Consider the following 13,277-nt stretch of genomic DNA (forward strand, 5'->3'; position numbering starts at 1 on the left):
CAGGAGGCATGACTTGTAAAAAATGATTTTCTAAATCGGTTTGTAAGTAACACTGCAAGTGCTGGAAGCCTTTCTGCATCATTGAGTTCACTTGTCATTGACTCAAACATTTCATTGACAAATGTGATTGCACTTTCTTTTGACTCAGCAAATGTGATGATTGACAGAGTAATACAAACGCTGGCCTCTGTGACTATAGCCATTGATCAACTTCACATGTCTTATGCCACTTGATAACTTGTCTGCTTCCAAAACGTCTCCCAAAATTGAGGAAGACATGTTGGTTCAGTCTAATGTTAATTTAAAAATGTTAGTGAAGTTGACTTATCCTTCATTTGTGATGGTAGAATCTGGGGTACCAGGTGGCACAGGGTAATGGGATATAGAGCCTTTCCTCTTGGGTTTACCGGGTTAAGTCCAGTTTTATTAATAGTAACCAAAAGTTAGTTACTACCTAAGGCCTGTATGGTGCTCTTTGTAATAAGGAGTCTGCTGTGCTCAGCCTCATTTCAATTCCCAAGGGACAAATGTTCAGTTCACAGAAAACACCACCAAAATTGGCAATAATAGGCATGCTTGTTGTCATTCTCAGCAACGAGGGAGAGAGAGGACTGAATGTGCCTTGAGATGGACTCATCCTTTCACCTGTAGAGGTTGTCCTACCAGATCAAAGTTGAGAAACATTGGCATCACATTGAAGGAGAGCTTGTTATTGAAGTTCATAGGAATTGAAGGCACTCAGAACCTTACAGGAGGTGGTTGGCAGCTCTCAGGATTGGGCCTTTAGCGAGGAAGTGCTCACTGAACTTTCAGAAAACAAACCTACAAGGATTACATTGGATGGGGGAAACATTGTGGAAAGCAAAGAGGCTTATAATACTAATAAAATTACAGCTCTGCTTTACCAGATGTAGCTGATGTTTATTCATCTGCATCTGGATATACTGATGACCTTCCATTCCTGCAATGATAAATCCTTATGAACTTCCAATAAAGTCTGATGAAAGTGGAATGTCAGGCTTATTCCATTAATCTCTCTGAATTTTAACAGCTCCTGTCCTTTAGAAGGAGCCCGTTTTAGCAAAGAGGACAAAATGCATTATGATACACTGCTACAGCACTATGGAATTGCACCGGACTATTCAGAGAACTGTTTTCAAAAACTAAATTATGCCTGTCAGTTATTCTCTCTAAAATCTGAATTGCTTGCAATGTCACACGCGCTGCTACTGTGCTAACTTTTCCATTTTTTAAATCTAACCTCATCTTTAGAGGTATAGATATTCTCAGCAGGTTTTATTTTAGACTTGGAACCATTTGTTACTTGGCCTAAAGAAGTAGGGTTGCTTTTATCTTGAAAATGAACTTTTCTGGGAGGAGAAGTGTCAAGTATCAGGAAGTAGCAGTGTAGATTGTATCCACAAAAACAACAAGGAGTCCGGTGGTACAGATTTAAAACAGATTTAAAAGTAGCTATTCTTGAACAAAAAAACTTCAGAAACAGACTTCAAAGAGAAATAGCAGAACTAAAATTCATTTGCAAGTTTAACACCATTAATTTGGGCTTGAACAGGGACTGGGAGTGGCTGGCTCATTAAAAAAGCAACTTTGCCTCTCCTGGAATTGACACCTCCTCATCTATTGTTGAGAGTGGACCACATCCACCCTGATTGAATTGGCCTTGTCAGCACTGGTTCTCCACTTGTGAGGTAACTCCCATCTCTTCATGTGTCATTATATAATGCTGCATCTGTAATTTTCACTCCATGCATCTGAAGAAGTGAGGTGTTTTACCCACAAAAGCTTATACCCAAATAAATCTGTTAGTCTTCAAGGTGCCATCAGACTCCTTGTTGTTTTTCTGGGGGGAGAGGGTAATGGTGGGGAGTAATATAAGCTTGAATGGCTGCCTTTGCTGTAAACCAACAATAATTCATTCATTTTCTAACTTTGGGAATTAAGTTCTCCAGTGCATTGACAAGGTGGTTGTTGGTCTTGTTTTATAAAATTTAATTTGAATTTTTTGCTGTTGCATACCTGGGCAGTTAATCAGACCATTGCCACCTCACTTTAAATCAGCTGTCATATCACATGCCTCATTTCAGGCTGCATTCTCCCACCCTTTCTCTCACTGAATAGTGCCTCTCTTTGTGATGGGTTCCAGTGAAATTCCTGCAGAATAAGTTACTACTACTTCATGTGAGTAATGGTGGCAGTGTTTTATAGTACATGTGTATATTCCTATTTTCCCAGAATGAAAGAACAGAAGGAAAAAACTTGATTTGTTGAGCATAATTGTATGGATACTCTCAATCCATTACTTTGTGGCACAGAGCAGTTTCCCATTCACACATCCATCTTCACTGAAATAGGAGGCTATTCTTACATTTTATTCACATAATCATTTTGATATAAAATCTGTTTTGCTGCAGATGAGGGCCCTGGAGGTTTTTGGTCTGTTGTAATACATAAAGGCTGCCTGACTTTGCAGCATTAGTTCTCCAGTGCTGTTGCCTAGCAGAGCTAAAAGCACTGAGGTCTTTTACAGTTCTGCTATTGCCATTCTCCATTTCAATGGGAGTTGAATGTAAAAGGGAAATTGATGGTGCTGGAGAGTGAATTTCAATCATGCTAAGAAAGAAGAGATAGAAAGGAGCTGGCTAAGAAAATGCTGGTAAATGTCACTGCAAGGGAGAAGCTAACATGCTGACTGCTCTAAGCCCATAACTAAATGTTATCAACATAGGGATCTACCAGTCTTAAAAGGGCACCAATCTTTACACTCTAAATGAAAGAAGTATGTTACATTTATACATACTGGTACTTTGGCACTCTCACATAAGCATAAGGACATAAGAATTTCCACAGTGGGTCAAACCAAGAGTCCATCTAGCCCAATACCCTGTCTCCAACAGAGGCCAATCCCAGAACTTCAGGGGGAGTGTACAGAAGAGGGCAGCTGGAGTGATCCATTCCTGTCTTCCCATCCTGGCTGCTGGCAGTCAGAGGTTTAGGGTTACTCCAAGCATGGGGTTGCACCCTGACCACCATGGCTAATAGCCATAGAAGGACCTATTTTCCATGAACTTATCTATTATTTTTTGAACCTAGTTAAACATCACAACATCCCATGACAAGGAGTTCCACGTTGTGTGAAAAAAGTACTTTCTCTTGTTTGTATTAAATGTGTCACCTGTTAATTTTGTTGGGTGACCCTTGGTTTCAGTATTTTGGGAAAGGGTAAATAACACTTCTCTAATCACTTTTTCCACACTATTCATTATTTTATAGACCTCTATCACATCCCTCCTTAGTTGTCTCTTTTCTAAGCTGAACAGCCCTAATCTTTTTAGTCTCTCCTCATATGGAATCCATTATATACCATTGATCATCTTTGTTGCCCTTTTCTGAAACCTTTTCCAGTTTCACTATATCCTTTTGGAGATTTGGGAAACCAGAACTGGACACAGTATTCAAGGTGTGGATGCACCATGGATTTATATAATGGCATTATGATATTTTCTGTCTCCTTCCTAATAGTTCATAACACCCTGATAGCCTTTTTGACCACTGCTGCTCTGCACTGAGCTGAAGTTTTCAGAGAACTATCTATGGTGATCTCTTTCGGCTAATTTATAATCCATCGTTGTATATATGTAGTTAGGATTATTTTTTCCAAGCTGCTTTACTTTGCAGTCTTCAATGTTGAATTTTATTTGTCTTATTCATGGGGAAAATCTTGAAGTCCTTATTCAAGTGTTTTCCAGTGTTTTGTTCTTGATTCTTACTCAGGTAAAAACTCCATGAAAATTTAAATCGAGCAGCATTTCATATGAAGCCGTGTAGTGAGTAATTATGGAACAACCCACCAGGACAACGTTGTTCATATCCCTTATGCTTATGTCCTGCAGCATAAAAGTTTATTTCCCCAATAATAATAATAAATAATTAATAATAATTAATAAACACACTTGCCACACACACACCTGACACCACAATTTCTTTTCTTTAATCCTTGTTTAATCCTACTGAATTCTCTGTCTCTGGCATCTTGATGAAATATAGTATAGCATATTTTGTAAAAATAGTAATTTTTTTTACTATGAGACTGCACTGCAACACTCTGTCTAAGGTTACATCTTTACTGAGAAATAGGAGAGAGAGAGTCTTTCCTACACAAATTGGGAAGTGCACAGATCAATTCTGGGGGAGCAAGACTAAGGGAGAAAGGGGAGGCTGTTTTATTTAATTTAGTTAAATTTAAAACTCCATATCAGAGAACCCGCATCCAGAGCTCTGAGCATCCTGGCAATAAACTGAAAAATATAATAAAGAAAAGTTCTAGGGTCAATCAAAGTGCCAGCAGCACATCTCCTTCCCCAAGTCCTTACTGCATCTTTTATTAACCAGCAGTCAGCTGAATTTGGATTAAAGCATCCATCCCATACCAATTTTCCCTGAATGTAAATCCCAATCCCCAGTTTCCTCAGCCCGCCTCTACTGCTCACTCAAAAAGGTAGGCCTTGAAGCAAGCCTATAAGGTCAACAGGCCTAAGCTATTAGAGGGGAGGGAGGGAGAGAGTATTCCAAAGAAATGTATGTCTGCCATGTATTTATATACTTACTGAATTACTTAGGTTGTAAGCTCTTTGAGACACAGTCTGTCTTCGTGTACAATGCCTAGCATCACCGGGGTCTTGGTCCATGACTGGGGCTTCTAGATACCACCACAATACACATACACAATAATAAATAAGTATAGACAGTGGAATTGTGCTAAAGATTTCTTTAGGCAACTCCTTTTTTGATCCTGAAATGATTCTCAAGGATCACTACAGGTGGTGAGCAGAACAAAATAAATTCTGCCATACCTTTGGGGGTTTTTTGCGAGATAGATGTTGTTTTTCCTTTCCTTCCCCAAACCCCATTTCTAAACTGTGTGTGCCGTGATTCTGGTGTGCTAGCATCTTTCTCTCTTTTCCAGAATATCATATTAATAGTGAGATTTGAAAGCACCTCTCTCAAGTTGTAAGTTTCCCCTTTCAGAGTACATTCTTTTTATCCATTCTGACACCATTAAGTGTGCATAGGCTTCCTGTGGAGAATCAAATCAGAGTTTCAAACAATGTTGTTAGCCTTTTCTGATGACTGACCTCATGATTCTCCGCTAAAGCAGACAGAGTTCAATAACTTGACTCATGATTTTACTGCCATGAAATGCAAATGGACATGTTGATAATATATAGAAGCAAGTAATTAAAAGTACTGAAACTGAATAAAACAAAAAAGCTAATCAAGGCGATTAATATTATTAATTATTTGCATTGCAGTAACACTTAGGAGCAACAGTCTTGATGCAGGACTCTATCATATTAGGTGCTACACAATTACAGAACAAAAAAAGACAGACCCTGCCCCAGAGAACTTACAAGCATTACTACAAAAATTGTGATAGCCTCCTCCCCAATCACCTAATAGAATATGCTCAGGAAGAAGCAAAACTTATGTAAAGAACTGATTCATGGAAAATGAAAACTACAATGTGGAAAATCTAAACTCTCACAGATTTAACCTGGGTCACCCAACTTTTTGCAAGGTGCCTGCATTTACAGTATATATACTGTTGTGAGGTTTCTATAAAATTTTAAATAAAACATTGTAAAATAATCTCTGTATGAAACATCAGTTTGCTCTGAATTGCATTGCAGTAATTGTTTGTTAATAAATATTTTAGTTATTATAGTTGTATTGCAGTATGGGCCCCAGTGAGGGATCAGCGGACTGTGCTACGCACACATGCACATATATATAAATATAAAAATACAGTCTCTGTAACAAAGAGCTTATACACTAGTCAATGGGGCAACTTAAATGCTTAACGTTAAACACATGCTTAAGTGTGTTGCTGGATTGGGGATAAGGCTCTAAGGACCTTGTACGATCGAGTGCTAAGAGTTCTTTGAGATATATATAAGAACTAGATATATATTTTTTATTATTATTATTTATTAAAGGGACTGATCCAGCTCCCATTTAAGTCAATGGGAGCTGGACTGGGCCACAGCTATGTTGAAAATATACCTGAAGCCGTAAACAGATGTCTCCCTTCCCAGGTCCACGCACAGTTTCTTTGCTCTCATTTATTCATGCAGTTGTTTTCATGTGAGTGTTGATGTGGGGTTGCTTGTGGGTTAATATAGAGCTGAACCCCAAAATATGTTTTATGTATACATTTTCTGAGGCAGTGTTTTGGAGTGTCAGGGGGAGCAGACAGTTCTAGCACAGTGCCCAATAGTCACAAGACGTTAAAGCTGAACGAATCAACGGTCAAACAATGCATCACCTTAGTGGTGCTGGCTGGCTGGCTGGCTGGCTGGGAGAAACCAGTCTGAGGCAAAAGGCCTTCCTAGGGCCTGTATCAAGGGCCTTTCAGCAACATGGAAATTAGGGTCAGGCTCACACAAGGAGGATGGAACTTTGAGAAACAGGAGTTTCTGGGAAAAGGAGAAGGGAAGGGGACAGAGGGAGACTGACACTCTGGAAGGCAAACTAAGACAAGGCTGAGTCCTAAGAGCACCCAGACTTGTTAGCAGAATGTAGGTCGGGTCTGTTCTGTTCCTGGAACTCAAGAGGGAAGCCCATCTAACTTAGCTTGTAATGAAAATTAGATAAGTCTAGATAGATATGAAGGCTGCTTTTTGCTGTAAAATTATTTTCTCTTGTGCATTCCAGTTTTTCAATAAACCTACATGTATTTTGACAGCTGTTCATCGTCGTATGGAGATATCCCCACAAGAGTTCAGTCACCTACACAGTAATAAGTGGTGGGCATAGATGTGGAGGTGTTACCCAGGTCCCAGTCAGTGAGTGAGAGAACTGTTTTCCAAACAGGCCTAGCCCCTGAGGGAATACACTCAGAGAGACCAGAAGGGACAGAATTGCAAGCAGCTCCACAACCATTACATGAAAATGAAGTTGCATGTGTAATTATCCATTTGGTTCACATAACTCAGGCACTTTTTAAAATGTAGACCTCAGACTAATGAGCATCCATTTCTTGCATAGCCTTTTCCATAAAAATAAAATGACTCAAATGTCGGTTGAAATCATAGAAAGTACTTGATCAGGAACTAATCATCTGCCTAAACCTGGTACACAATAATGCCAGCCAGGAGTTACTTTCACTGAAGACCAACTGATACAACCAAACTAGTTATCCAAACAAGTGCTGCTTCTGTTATGTAGGTATTGGCCACCATGCTCAGCCCCTTTTCCTCCCCCCACTAAAGCTTTCCCCTCAAATTATTACAGTGTTTTAAACCTATTTTCTTTTTAAAAGACACTCATTGTCCATCCTCCATAGAGACAGAAAAAGATGGAAAAAGAAGAGGGACAAGGACTGGAAGAGGGAAAAATGATCTCATGAAATATCCCCAAGTGTATTTAAACCAAAATCCTATTCCAGATATACTCCATTTAAATTCTAATGGAGTCTCATAAGCACCTCAAATGACAACAAGTCAGAGTCTCAACTGTGCTGCACTACCAGTAACTTTAGCTATTAAACATACAGAGCACCAACTACACTAATACTCAGCCAGTGCTAAGAAGTGAAATGGCCTTGTTAAATATGTAACAACCACTCCTCTTCGAGTGCTGGTCCCTCTGTGTATTCCACTGTGGATACACACATGCTTCATGAGCCTGGAGCCGAAGAATTTTGAAAGCAGCATCTGTTGGTCTATACATGCGCCCTTGCTCACCTTCTGACTCCAACCAAGGAGATAAAGGGAAGGACAGACTAACTTCCTCTCTAGTTCCTTCTCACCGCTGCATCATCTGGGTTAGAAACTGGCTTCATTTCCTTATATGTGACTAGAGAGAGAGAGAGAGTTTTAGAAGTTTTTTAGAATTTAAAGTTTTATCTAATAGTTTGTATCTTTTAGCTGGTTAGTTAGTTAGCCTCTCCAACCTGGGAAGGCCCCCCCCAATACCCCATTTTGGATACTGGGCTACACCCAGGACTCCAGGCTTCATAATTTGTTCTTCCTGTCCATGCTCCTTCTCAGTCAGTGACAACCACCAATACTGCTTCAGGGAAGCCCACATCATGGCAAGGCACAGTATCTGCTGAGGCAAGAGTGGGAACTTCACATTAGGAAGCACCATGAGGCCGCAGTTATACCTAGACTGGGAGACCTCCTGTACATTGGCCTGACTTTTGATAAATGCAAAGTAAAGCACATTGGAAAAAATAACCCCAGCTATACATATAAAATGATGAAGTCTAAATTAGCTGTTACCATTCATGAAAGAAATCTTGGAGTCATTGTGGATAGTTCTCTCAAAACGTCCACTCAATGTGCAGCGGCAGTCAAAAAAGCCAGAAGAAGGTTGGGCATCATTAAGAAAGGGATAGATAGAAAGACAGAAGCTATCATATTGCCTCTATATTAATCCATGATACTCCCACATCTTGAATACTGTGTGCAGATCTGGTCGCCCCATCTCAAAAAAGATATACTGGAACTGGAGAAGGTTCAGAAAAGGGCATCAAAAATTATTAGGGGTATGGAATGGCTTCCATATGAGGAGAGATTAAGAAGACTGGGTCTTTTCAGCTTGGAAAAGAGACTACTAAGCGGGGATATGATAGAGATCTATAAAATCATGACTGGTGTGGAGAAAGTAAATAAGGAAGTGTTATTTATTCCTTCTCATAACACAACTACTAGGGGTCACCAAATGAAATTAATAGGCAGCAGGTTTAAAACAAAGAAAGGGAAGTATTTCTTCACACAATGTACAGTCAACCTGTGGAACTCTTTGCCTGAGGATGTTGTGAAGGCCATGACTGTAACAGGATTCAAAAAAGAACTAGATAAGTTCATGGAGGATAGGTCCATCAATTGCTATTAGCCAGGATGGGCAGGGAATGGTGTCCCTAGTCTCTGTTCTCCAGAAGCTGGGAATGGGCAACAGGGGATGGATCACTTGATGGTTACCTGTTCTATTCATTCCCTCTAGGGTACCTGGCATTGGGCACTGTTGGAAGACAGGATACTAAGCTAGATGGACCTTTCATCTGAGCCAGTATGGCCATTCTTATGTTATGTTCTTATGACTTAACAAAGAGCACCTTCTTCCACAAGGTCCGACTCAGGCGTGAGGGAGTCTATCCCCACAGATGCCTTGGCATCATCTTGTTGGGAAAGCAGGGAATGGTAGTGGAGGGAATGCATAGTTCAAGTGGTCTATCCATGGAAGAAGTAGAGTTTTGTCCCATGAGTGATGATACAGGGCTCCTCCTGAGCAATGCATACTGCACTTTGTTTGTTAGGGAGGACCGGAGGGAATACCCATAGAGTGAAAATGTTATCCAACCATATCAAATAAATGAATCCCAGCTGTAATCCTCAGTTTCAGTTACTGTATTTTTTAATCTTAAAACAAAAAGAAAAAGATAAATATAGCTAGATGGATGCAATTATGTGCATAAGTTTGAAAGCAGCCAAGTTATACATGCAGTAATGTGTGCATGCACATGAGCAAGGCCAGGCAGGCATATGACTGGCTATTTGCATATACACCATGGCCCTGATGTCCCATGAAATAAATTGGATTACTGACATTCTTAACGTTAAGCATGTACTTAGTTGCTTTGTTGGATTGGGGCCATGTACATGAACACATACATACACCTCTACCCCAATACAACGTTGTCTTCGGGAGCCAAAAAATCTTACTGCGTTATAGGTGAAACTGCATTATATCAAACTTGCTTTGATCCACTGGAGTGTCCAGCCCCGCCCTCCCGGAGCGCTGCTTTATCGCATTATATCTGAAGTCATGTTATATCGGGTCGCATTATATCGGGGTAGAGGTATATATTTTGATAGTATCTCATGGGGTAGGAGCTTGAAAATATCCTCACAATGTCCTCAAAATGTCATCTAACTTTTGAAATCTAGCAAACTAACTATTAAAAAAAAAGTGTAACAAGGCAGAATTGGAATGATTTCTCTTTTTGCATACAGAGATCACTGTAACATGCTTTGACATTAGAAACTTTAACTTCTGTTCTTCCTTTGGTTACACAAGTAAATGATAGCTTGGAAGGAGCACTGAAAGACATAATTTTGTTGCTCACATCTCCACAGGGAATTACTGGAATGCTGCGTCTTTCATTACTCCATCGTCCTACCTTCACTTCTCCACGTTCCAAGGGGAAACCAGTGCAGACATCTCTTTCTACTTCAAAACATCAGCCCCTGATGGAGTGTTTCTTGAGAATCTGGGGAATACAGACTTCATCAAACTTGAGCTGAAATGTGAGTATATTTTCTCTACCACTTTTACTGAGAATCAAAACCAAAAAGTGATGAGATTTAAGAAACCTCCGTCATTCAACACATAGCTCAGTAAAAGCTGTTTGCGATGTAGGATGAAGTCCAAGTCCACCTTTTCACTATATTTATAAATTACCTTAGCAGGAAAAAATCCTGGAAATACAATCATCTTGTTTATCATGGAGTTATAGCAGGAGGAACAAAAATACTGACCTATATTACCTAAATCTTAAGCCTTTTTAAATTACATGCCTAATTTAGTTATTTTAGTTGAAGAGTGTGTGTGTGTGTTGTATACCATAGTTGCTCTATACGAGAAAAAAGTATCACAAGACGCTTTTAATTAACAATTTCAAATAACCAAAGATATCAAGGCATACATGCAACGTTTAAATGCTGAAAAATCCTAGAGTAACTAAATCTTTATGCCCACATGGGTTATGACTAATCATTGATAAAATCTCTGATCTGAAAAAGAGGCCATGACAGTTTGACATGCTGCAAGATAAAGTTAACATTTTATCTTAAGAAACATGGGGCAGATTTTCAAAAGTAGGGCTGGTGAGTCTAAGGAGATTAGTAGGTGGGAACAAAGATGGCATTAAGTCTCCTTTGCTCTCCCTCAATGCAGTTGAGTACTAAGTAGTTTGTCAGTGGTCAGAGGGTAAATCAGTGACAGAACCAGAATCCTGATTCCCAAGTCTGTCTGCTTTTGCCTAGATAACATTCCTTCCTACAGCCTAACTCTTCTAGCACATCACTTATTAGGATAGTATCTTTTTAACAGTTATTAATTTCATAGCTTCTTCCTGCAAAGACATCTTTACATGGAACCCCACCATATCAATGAGTTTTGCCCATTACACTTTAGAGTGCCAGATGCTTATGCAAACAGGGCTTGCTTTTTCCATCCCTTTATCTTTTTGAGCTGGACGGGGAAACTTGTGCAACCTTCACCGTATTTATTTTTTATGTTTTTTCATGGTATTTTTGGTTTCCTACCAGAAAGCCACTGTGTTGAAAAATCAACCCCTTCAGCGAAAATGCTGCATTAGCCACGTGTCAAATGATGCGTAGGACACTGAAGGAGCTCTTCATCCCCAGGACCTCTAAAAAATTATGAAAAGTAACTAAAAAAAATCTGAGCTCCTCAAGGGAAATTTCTGACACATAGGCTTTCCAGCATCATTAACCAATTCTCCTTCAGCTCAATAAAATGTGATTGTAACAAACAGATCAAGAAATGTCTGAGGGAGATGTACATACCATTCCTTTAAAGATAAGACTGCATCTCAGATATGCGTTATGCAGAAAAGACTTAACTTTCAAACAAGGAAACTTAGCTCTACTTCAACTAGCCTGGTTAGTGGTCAGATAGAGGCTGCTCTATGTGGCTCTACCAAGATGTCAGTGGCAGTCATTGATCAGCTAGACATAGGGACAAGCTGGCCTCACAACATTATACCAACCTAAGACACTGGGGTGATCTTCCCTGGGCTCAATATACCAACTTCAGGGCCATTTTATGCCAGCACTGCGGCATAAAGCAGAAAAAGCACATTTCAGGATGCACAACTTGGCAAAACATTAGCATAGCTCTTCCTAACTCTGATTCAGTCTGTGATGGGCCAACACAGCATATGGCAAACAGTTTCTAGCCATACCACTAGCTAACTCACCACAGGTTACTTTCATTTCAATCTAATTTGTATAGACTGCTGGAAATCCAGCTGCTTTATTGTGTGCTGATATTTTTACAAAAATAAACACTTCCAGTACTGAATAGCACAGTCAAGTCCTGGTCTATGACTGAGGCCCATAGGAGTTATGGTAATATAAATAATAATGTACCAGATATCCTTTACACACTGAATATTTTCTCCTGTATTTCTTTTTGTAGTTTGTAGTTTCCTGCTATTTGAGATTTTTTTTAGGTTAAAGTCAAGAAATTTGAACGTAAAACCTCCTGTTTCAGTTGGGAGTTAGCATCAAGGTTCCTGTCTGAGAGTGTTTGCTTCATTCCTCCAAGCATCTGTGGAGATGTGCACCCACCCATGTATTTTGTTTTCTGTCTTAATAAAGGAAAGAATAATTGGGCCCAGGGCAAATTAAGAGAAGACAAGCTTCTGTTGTCTAGTCGTGATATGAAGATGAGTGAACTTGGTTTCCTGCATGTCTGGATTTGATCACATGTGAACAGATGTGAGCTGAAAGTGTCTCCTGATGAAGATAGAGTGTGAGAATCTTGACTAGGGGCTTAATCTAAGCACCAGGTTTAGAATAAATTATTTTCCTAGAATCATGCATTCAAATAGTCTCAGTGTTGAGTAAGCCCTTCATCCTTCTTAGGTAGATAAAATGAGTGCATCTGCAACTACATTTGGCACTAATTGGAGCTTTTGCTGTCAGTCTCATCTGATGGGCCAAGGACTTTATCTACATATAGACCAAATTAGCTCTTACATGACTGACAAAACACAGCTGAGATTCATTATGGGGAAAGTTTGCTTTGTAGCTGTCTATGCTGCAGGGTGGATAATTTTTTAAAAAAAATTAAAGAGGAAATAATATGTAGTTTCACGCAATATTTTTATTTACAAATTTGCTAGCTCTTTACTTTCTTCCCATTTTTACACTCTTAAATGGCTAAAGTAGCTATTGTCTCTTTAGCTTAGTTTTCCAGTTGTTAACAGAATTTCAGATATTACACAGAGATTTTTCTGTTACGAAGTTTCACACTTGGAATGTTCATCTATGCTTAAAATGGCAATGCCAAGGCTTCATTAACATATTTACTGTAAGAATAGCAAGTAGAAAATACCCTGCACACTCTTTGCAGCCAGTATCACCTTCCAATATATTAAACTTTGACAAGTCAAAAAAGTTGAAAAGTCCCAGCCAAGCTACTCTTCCATCAGGACTTGCAGC

The 13,277-nt window shown here is 39.4% G+C and overlaps 1 protein-coding gene and 1 long non-coding RNA gene across 2 annotated transcripts in view; one reads left to right on the forward strand and one right to left on the reverse strand.

Annotated features, from left to right (window-relative positions):
- CNTNAP2 (contactin associated protein 2) overlaps positions 1-13,277 on the forward strand; it is a 1,698,090-nt gene that overhangs the window by 1,548,069 nt on the left and 136,744 nt on the right. Inside the window, exon 16 of the mRNA XM_050937667.1 lies at positions 10,161-10,331. Within this exon, the coding sequence (XP_050793624.1) occupies positions 10,161-10,331 (171 nt within the window). The remainder of the gene's footprint in view (positions 1-10,160; positions 10,332-13,277) is intronic.
- The window catches only part of LOC127043773 (uncharacterized), a 489,959-nt gene that overhangs the window by 60,214 nt on the left and 416,468 nt on the right, over positions 1-13,277 (reverse strand). The gene's annotated exons all lie outside the window — the stretch shown is intronic.

The sequence above is a fragment of the Gopherus flavomarginatus genome, chromosome 2, assembly GCF_025201925.1.
Source record: "Gopherus flavomarginatus isolate rGopFla2 chromosome 2, rGopFla2.mat.asm, whole genome shotgun sequence".
NCBI lineage: Eukaryota > Metazoa > Chordata > Testudines > Testudinidae > Gopherus > Gopherus flavomarginatus.